At 48.2% G+C, this 8,673-nt stretch overlaps 1 protein-coding gene across 1 annotated transcript in view; it reads left to right on the top strand.

Moving 5' to 3' along the window:
• Positions 1-8,667, top strand: part of TMEM8B (transmembrane protein 8B) — a gene marked incomplete at its 5' end in the record, with an annotated part of 11,627 nt that extends 2,960 nt beyond the window's left edge. Inside the window, 10 exon segments of the mRNA XM_072413645.1 lie at positions 868-1,001; positions 2,523-2,794; positions 2,871-3,223; positions 3,812-3,908; positions 4,267-4,390; positions 5,105-5,247; positions 5,388-5,566; positions 6,050-6,196; positions 6,641-6,757; positions 7,376-8,667. Of these exon segments, the coding sequence (XP_072269746.1) occupies positions 868-1,001; positions 2,523-2,794; positions 2,871-3,223; positions 3,812-3,908; positions 4,267-4,390; positions 5,105-5,247; positions 5,388-5,566; positions 6,050-6,196; positions 6,641-6,757; positions 7,376-7,711 (1,902 nt within the window).
• Positions 8,668-8,673: the final 6 nt, after the last annotated feature.

The raw sequence follows: 8,673 nt of genomic DNA, 5'->3' as shown, positions 1-8,673 counted from the left end.
AAGCATGGCCCTCATTTCCATCCATAGCTATCATCTCTACCAACTGCCATCACCTCTATCCACCGATATCACCTCCATCCACCGCCATCACTTCCATCCAACGGTATCACCTCTATCCACCGCCATCACCTCCATCCTCCGCCATCACCTCCATCCTCCGCCATCACCTCCAACCACGGCCCTCATCTCCATCTACAGCCGTCATCTCTACCCAGCGCCGTCATCTCTATCCAACACTATCACCTCCATCCACTGATATCACTTCCATCCACCGCCATCGCCTTCATCCACCGCAATCGCCTCCATCCACAGCCATCATCTCCATCCACGACAGTCATCTCTATCCATAGCCGTCATCTCCATCCACGGCCATCACCTCCAACTACGGCCATTGCCTCGGTCTACGACCGTCATCTCCACCCACCGTCATCTTCTCTATCCACCGCCATCAGCTCCATCCACTGATATCACCTCCATCCACCGCCATCACATCCATCCACCGCCATCACATCTATCCACTGTTATCTCCTCCAACCACTGCCAACATCCCCTCCATCTACCACCATCGCCTCCATTCACAGCCATCATCTCCATCCAAGGCCGTCATCTCCATCCATAGCCTTCTTCTCCATCCAAAATCTTCATCCATGGCCATCACCTCCTCCCACCACCATTATCCCTATTCAGGGCCATCTTTCCATCTAGCTGTTTCTAATGTACTGGACAATTCACTAAATGTACATTTTAACTGCAAATATTTTATCAACCGGTGGATGCCAGTTGGGAGTTGCATGCTGTGATTTGTTGTTATACTGTATCCCCCTCCCTGTTATCACACATCTTATTATCACCTTGCTGTGTATGCAGGGATTACATGATGAGTGCCAGTACCTCTTCCAGCCACAGCTCATCGTGCAGAGGGCAGTTGGCGTGCCGGTCCTGTATCCCGGATATGTCACGGAGCAGATGCTGCCCCCACACAACCGCTCAGCACTCTACAAGTGAGTAAGCCAATCTATGAATGAGTGTTCTATGGATACGCCAAGCAGCTTGTGTTTGCTCTATATGTAGATGGCTCCTCCTGGGCAGTCCTTTGATCAGACATTTACTAAGCTAAGTGATATATCCTTTCCAACGACTATTTCTTCACTTCTGGTGTCTGTCTGTCATTCTGGGACACTTGGCTCTGTTGGGTGACCTCTGTGATAGGCCAATGCTTTGAAGGCGGTTTTTGGAAAGTTTTGCATTTTTTTTTATTTCTGAGGTTGCCATTTTACAGAAATTAAACCATATTTTCCCTCTTTGGTGCTTCAGGGAAGCTTTCTGTTCCTCCGGGGTGCCCCTGGCATGCCTCCATAGATGCAGGCAACCCAATCAGGAGTGACCATTAGTATTTCTATTGGTGCTTCAATATGATAGAAAGTCTAATAAACCAATGGGAGTTAAGGAGGGGACAGTTTCATCTATCTATATCCCTGGATCTCTGGATCTGCTGGTTGTTTTAAACCAATAAAATGCACCATGGGAAAGCTGTACACTACCATTGTATTAAATCTATTGGACTGGTTCCATAGACGAAATCCATAAACGATTCTCACCAGGCAGCTTCAATCAGTCATCACCAATAGGGGGATACATTATAAAAGTTTCACAATAAAGATTAACTTTTTGGAGATTTAGTTTTTTGTTTTTTTTAAGTCACCAAAGTTAATTGCAAAATGACTAAATCAAGTATTGTAACCAAAGTAGCTGGGGAGGCCATGGGATATGTGGGGAGATGTCAGCAGAACTACAAGCAAATGAACTTGCCAGGCTAAGGTTTATTTGTATCTGGATTTGGTTTATTCCCTAATATTTTTAATTACAATGTCAACGAGATGTGCCAAGTTACTCACAACATTCCTTTAAAGGTGGCACTTTGATCCATGTACAAATCAGAGTGATAACAATCTACTGATTTCTGCAGGGGGGGGTCACATTATTGTACAAATCTCTCACACAACATGCTTGGAATGCCTTAAAGCTGCCATGTCATTGATGGAGCCACTGACCGACCACCACATAGACTAACCATTAGGCGTTGTACTGACAGAGCAGGAATCTGTGGTTGTAGAGGTAATTTAGGTTTAGCGTTAGGTAAGTATGTCTTGTGTTTTTTTCAGCATTGTTTTTTTTGCTGTCATTTGTCTGATGTCTCCTTTCTCTAGGGGTCGGCAAGGGGTTCCATGTTCCCACTTTAGTTTAATTCATTTGGGTGACAAAATTTGGTTCAGGGGCTTTGCAATTAACATGAAAAGTTGAGGTCTGTGATTGGATGGTGCGCTGATCGAGAACAATCCTTATTTACACTTCCGGAGACCTCTGGGGAATATTTATTTTTTAACAAAAGTTTCAAGATTCATCCCCTTTGTGACACAAAGAACCATTCCCAGATATCTTTACCTTCATTTTATGCAGATTTGTGACTTGATTTCGGAAATACCCCCATAACATATAACTGCCCCCTCCTCTTACCCTTTCAGGGTCTTCATTCCTCAGTTCACCTCAAGGTTAAGGGTCAGTCTCCTGGGTTGCCGCACCGGTGCACACACTGCTGACAATTGCCCTCTTCTGCTGAGACTACGTGCCAAAGCCCCCCCTTTGCACAATTCTTCCAGCCAAGACTGCACCTCCTCCTCTGTATGCCAACTCCTCCTGGCACTGCCGCTCTGGCAGCACTGGTATTATGTGCTAGTGGAGCGGACAGGAATGGGGGGCACTGCCATCTATTTTCAGCTGACTACCCAGTTACAAGGTGAGTGCAGGACTGTGGTGCCTGGGGGGAGGTTTGTGGATTTACCATTATCATGTTGTCTTTGTTCTCCTGGCAGACTGTTCTCGGCCCGGACTTTCCCGTGGGTCCAAGGCTCCCAGTTCCTCCCTCAACATGCCTCAGTCTTTTGGAGCAGCAGGTGGATTGGCTTCCTTAGAAGGCCTCCCTGCCCCTGGGGTCTCACTGTCAGTTGGGAACATGTCTTGGGGAAATGCCACCATCATCCAGCCATCCTGTTGGCCCATACGGCCCACTCTAAGGAACGAGCTGGACACATTCTCAGTCCATTTCTACATATTCTTTGGGCCCAATGTGTTAGTTCCACCAGATCGGCCTGCAGTTTTTAGTGTCAATCTTCTACCTGTACTGGACAGTGGAGGGGTCCTCAACCTGGAAGTCCGGCTCAACGTTGTAAGTAACAATAGAGGGTGAGGGCGCCGACCAGTATGGGTCATGGGGCTGTGATGATGGATGTATTGCCATAGCTAAGGGGCAAAGTCATTCAGTAGACTGAGGGGGGAAAAATGTCTGTGAGCTTTGTCCATGGAGGGCAAGGCGACAGGTTCACTTTTTTTTGGAACTTCACTGATACTAATTCTCCCTTTCCCAATTCTTCTCCTCCACTTGGTCCATCAGTAGGAAGGGTCTGTATAGGGTCCAGGACTGGAAGCCTAGAAGGGGAGGGAGTCACATATTCCTCAATATATCACTTCCTGGGTGAATGGAAGGAGGGAAGAGAATCAGCTGGTGGGACCGCCATTAATGTTTCTGAGCAGAATAGATGGTGAGAATATATGGGGGATTGGTCAGTGATGTCTCGGATTAGTTAGATGGGGCTGGTGTGAATTATGTGATGGGGATATATTTATTACAGCTCATGTGAAGATTCTAGAACTTGGGTGGGTTACAAATGGCCATACTGGTACTAATATTGTCTTGTTTTCTCCTCCATCCATGTGATGCCCTCCAAACCTTCATTCTATGACATCCTTCATGCAGTCCTCTGTCCTAGGAGAGAACGTGACAGTTTTTGGGTGTCTGAACCATGGCGTCCCGCTGATCTCCGGCGATAACTCCTCCATCACCTGCCAGACAGGTAGGTTTTCCCATTATCCTTAGGGGTACAAGCTTTCTAGGATTTTTACCCCTTGCGGATCAATCACTGGTGGTCACATCCAACAGATATACCTGAGGAGAATGTAAAGTATAATGGATTCCCAGAGCTGAGGTCAATGAAGGTGGAGTAGATGGGTTGGGGTAGAACCATTATAGTTGAATGGGCAGGTGGTCAATGTCAGGGGCCAATACTCCTCAGCTAGGTCTACCCCTTGGTAGAACAATGAGCACCTGCCTGATTACTGGCCAATCAGAAGATGTATGTCTTACCTCCATCTGAGGTCTGTAGACTCCTGGACCCAACTGCATTGCCCTGACCTCTCCTCTCCTCTCTGCAGATTCTCTCTCTGGATTCTCTCTGTCTGTCAATAGCAGCAATTGGGTCAGCCGCCTGAGGATCCCGTACCCCCAGACTGGTACCTGGTACCTGAGCCTGCGTTCCTTGTGCTCCTCCCAGAATGGGTGAGTCTTACCACCTCCCAAACCATTGTATTTCTTCTTTAGTGCCCCTAACATACCTGGTGCTTTTACATATGGCGGAGCATGGGACCTCTCTCTGCATGCAGTACTCATGCCATGCAAGCCATTTCCTGTGACCAAGTGTGAACCCATGTGACATTGAGATTACACCGGGATATCGGTCCTGTTCTTCATCTGTAAAATGACGTCTACTTGTTCAGAGGATTGGACCTAAACCAACTGGTTTCTCTGCTGTCTGACACTGCCCTGGATAAGGGTCAATCTGCAAAAATCTCACCCCTTGATGATTGGAGAGCTGTGGCTCAGCGGGAAATGGGTCAGATCTCTGCATAGAGGCCACTGCCTCCATACACAGAACAAAGCTCAATATGCTGGCCCAGGGACAAGGACTTTTCTACTACTGTGGTTGTTTTTTAAGTAATCGTAATCACATTCTGTGCTGGAATGGATTTCTTCAATTTAAAATCTTTATTTGGAATTAAATATTTGAATATAAAACAATCCTGGACCATTTGCCAGGAATAAATCTATACTCTGCACCCTCTTGTGTTGTATTTCATGAATAAAGTGAAAACAGAAAGATTCATTAATGCTTACCACAAGAATATCTAGCTTGATTACCAATGATAGGTAGCCAGGGGTCACATGACCAATATCTGGGTGTATAGTAAAATCATCCCTCCCTGTTCCCTGCAGGTGGCAGCCTTGTCACAACATCAGCGCTGAACTCAACTTGCGCACCTTCCTGTCTCCGTGTATCAATGAGTGCGGAACGTATGGGCAGTGCAAACTGCTGAGGACCAACAACTACCTGTACGCTGCCTGCGAGTGCCGAGCTGGTAAGGGTTGGGGCAATGTTACCTGTACTATGGCTAGGCTGGTATGGATTGCATTGTGTTGGGGGTGGTGGTATGAATAGAACTGTATTATGGACGGAGTAGTGGTAAAATGTTGACTGACCCCCCACCATCTCTTGCAGGGTGGAGCGGCTGGGGGTGTACGGATAACAAGCAGGCCTTCACATATGGCTTCCAGCTACTCTCTACCCTCCTCCTGTGTCTCAGTAATCTAATGTTTCTTCCACCTGTCCTCATCGCTGTGCGGAGTCACTACCTCCTGGAGGCCTCCGTCTACATATTCACCATGTTCTTCTCCACGGTGAGCCAACATTCTGCCATAACATCAATGTGATACCAATGAAAAGAAATTGTTTTCTTTCCATAAATGAATATTATTCCTGACAATGTGATAGCTCCTCCCTCCCTATCATAGCCCCACCTATTCTGGAAGGGTCTAAGTACTGTCCATGCTGGCCAAGCTCCCCCATCTTTTCCCTTTCCTCTACATTACCTTTTATGTACCATCTAAGGGAGGAGGGAAGGGGATTACCATAGAATACGATGATGGGGCTGAGGACATTAAATTCAACATGACGGCACCCAGCATCAGTCTCTAGGTGAGATATACACAAACTCATCTAAAAATATAATGAGGAGGGTGCACCCTTGGGACAGAAAAACTGATGAATAATTTTATATAAAGATTTGTCCGATCGGTGGAGAATCATAGAATTATATGAATCTGCTCATCGATTCTCCTGCATTGCAAGGATCACGTGATTATGTGATCTCCTCCCACCAGTTCTATCACGCCTGTGACCAGCCCGGAATTGTGGTCTTCTGTATCATGGAGTACGATGTCCTGCAATTCTGTGATTTCCTTGGCTCTCTCATGTCTGTGTGGGTGACAGTGATCAGCATGGCCAGACTGCAGCCAATCATCAAACAGGTAAGAGGACTCCCAGCAGGGAGCAAGCTACATTCTCCCTCCTGTAATACATCCCTGTACCTGCAGAGGGGGCACTGTACCCCTCCTTCCTGTAATACATCCCTGTACCTGCAGAGGGAGTACTGTACCCCTCCTTCCTGTAATACATAGTATATATTGTATCCAGCCACGGACCACCTGACTGACAGATAACCAATCCCAGCAGGTCAGGAATGGACAATCTGCCAGGGAGAGGGGGTATTAAAATTTGGCTGATTTCATGTGGTCACTGTGCATGGTGTATTAAGTCAGGGGAGCCCTGGGCCAAATGTGGCCCCTGTGATACCACAGTGAGTTCCATTTCATGTTGGGTGAGGGGCAGGTGGGGTACTGACACTATGTACTGGTCATGTCGCTCGGCACCAGCAGGGGGTGACACGTCATCATGTCTTTATTTTGTCTCAGGTTTTGTATCTGTTGGGGGCGATGTTGCTGTCGATGGCTCTCCAGTTGGACCGTCATGGCTTGTGGAACCTGTTGGGGCCCAGTTTATTCGCTGTGGGGATCATGGCCATCGCCTGGGTATGTGTAACGTGTAATATCGGGGGATTGCGTGTTCATACCAGCACACATGTATTGTGTATAATGCATTCCATGTATTAGTGTGAAGAGGAGTGCATGGTAACACATCTATCACCATCAACAGCCAATCAGAGCACAGTAAAGTATAATACCTGCCCACAATTTGTACTTCTGAAGGGGTGGGACATCCGAGGAGCCACGTGACCAATGGCAGAGCAAAGGATTCAAGCACTGCCAGGGAGGGATTGGATGACAAGGGCGGCTCATTATCATAACCCAAGAATTGGGGCAGAATGTAGTTTCAGCAAGTTCTATAGATTGCTATAGCTGGATGATTTCTAGAAGCAGAGAATATAACCGGGGATTGGGGAGTTAAGGATAACAGAGACTGCTGATCCAGGGAACATCCGATTGTCTCATGGAATCAGACGAAATGTTTTTCCCCTGTTGAAGCAAATTGTACCCGGGGGTTTTTTTGCCTTCCTCTGGACCCACTATGTCTTATAGGGTTTTATATCTGGGGTATGTTTATTCCCCTAGTGGTTGGACTTGGTTGTATTGATGCCACATGATTCCGCCTTGTCTATTGTCTGCTAGATATCACGTTTGTACTTTCAGACATTCAGAACAATCCGGAGACGTCACTGTTACCCCCCAACATGGAAGCGATGGCTCTTCTACCTCTGCCCAGGAACCCTCATTGCCAGCTCTGCCGTGGCACTCTATGCCTTTGTGGAGACAGAAGAAAACTACTTCTACATCCACAGCATCTGGCACATGCTGATTGCCGGCAGTGTTGGCTTCCTTTTACCACCACGTGCCAAACCAGATGGAAGGGTGGCGCCCCTGGCACGGAGAAAAGGCTGTGGGTATCAGCTATGTGTGAACGAGCAGGAGGAACTGGGTCTGGTGGACCCCGGATCTGTGTCTATAAACAGCATCTGCACCAGTTGACACAAGGGCTGGAGGTTGGACGATTCCCAATCTGCAGGGCGGCGGTGACCAGAGATAGACGGTTGGTGTCACAAACTGCCTTCACTCCGGCTGGGACAGCGGCTGGAAGATCAGTATTACCTCATTATGGACAGAGACGTGTGCGCATTATATTCTGCTTGTCCTGGGCTCCACCATTTCATGGGCAGCGTGTGGACCCCTTCCACCCCATCACTCCACCATGACCAGGCCTCATGGACAAAATACTTCAACCAATAAAGATGGCCAAACAATGGGATACGCCACACTGATCAGCCAAAACATTAATCCCCCCACAATCTGCCCAATATTATCTTTGTCCCCATTATGACCCATTTAGTCTTGGACCCCACAAAACCTCTGAATGTGGCCAAGATATTAGCAGTAAACTCTTTATGTCACAATGCCTCCGCTGGGCCACCTTCTCCCCATAGTGCATCCCACTGCCTCTGCGGGGCCACCTTCTCCCCATACTGCATCCCACTGTCTCTGTGGGGCCACCTTCTCCCCATACTGCATCCCACTACCTCTGCTGGGCCACCTTATCTCCATAGTGCATCCCACTGTCTCTGCGGGGCCACCTTATCTCCATAGTGCATCCCAGTGTCTCTGTGGGGCCACCTTCTCCCCATAGTGCATCCCACTACCTCTGCTGGGCCACCTTATCTCCATAGTGCATCCCACTGTCTCTGCGGGGCCACCTTATCTCCATAGTGCATCCCACTGCCTCTGCGGGGCCACCTTCTCCCCATAGTGCATCCCACTGCCTCTGCGGGGCCACCTTCTCCCCATAGTGCATCCCACTCTCCTTGCGGGGCCACCTTCTCCCCATAGTGCATCCCACTGTCTCTGCGGGGCCACCTTATCTCTATAGTGCATCCCACTGCCTCTGCGGGGCCACCTTCTCCCCATAGTGCATCCCACTGTCTCTGCGGGGCCACCTT

This window comes from Pyxicephalus adspersus, chromosome 6, assembly GCF_032062135.1.
Source record: "Pyxicephalus adspersus chromosome 6, UCB_Pads_2.0, whole genome shotgun sequence".
Lineage (NCBI taxonomy): Eukaryota > Metazoa > Chordata > Amphibia > Anura > Pyxicephalidae > Pyxicephalus > Pyxicephalus adspersus.
The sequence above is the reverse complement of the archived record's forward strand: the minus strand, read 5'-3'. Positions and strand labels throughout refer to the sequence as shown.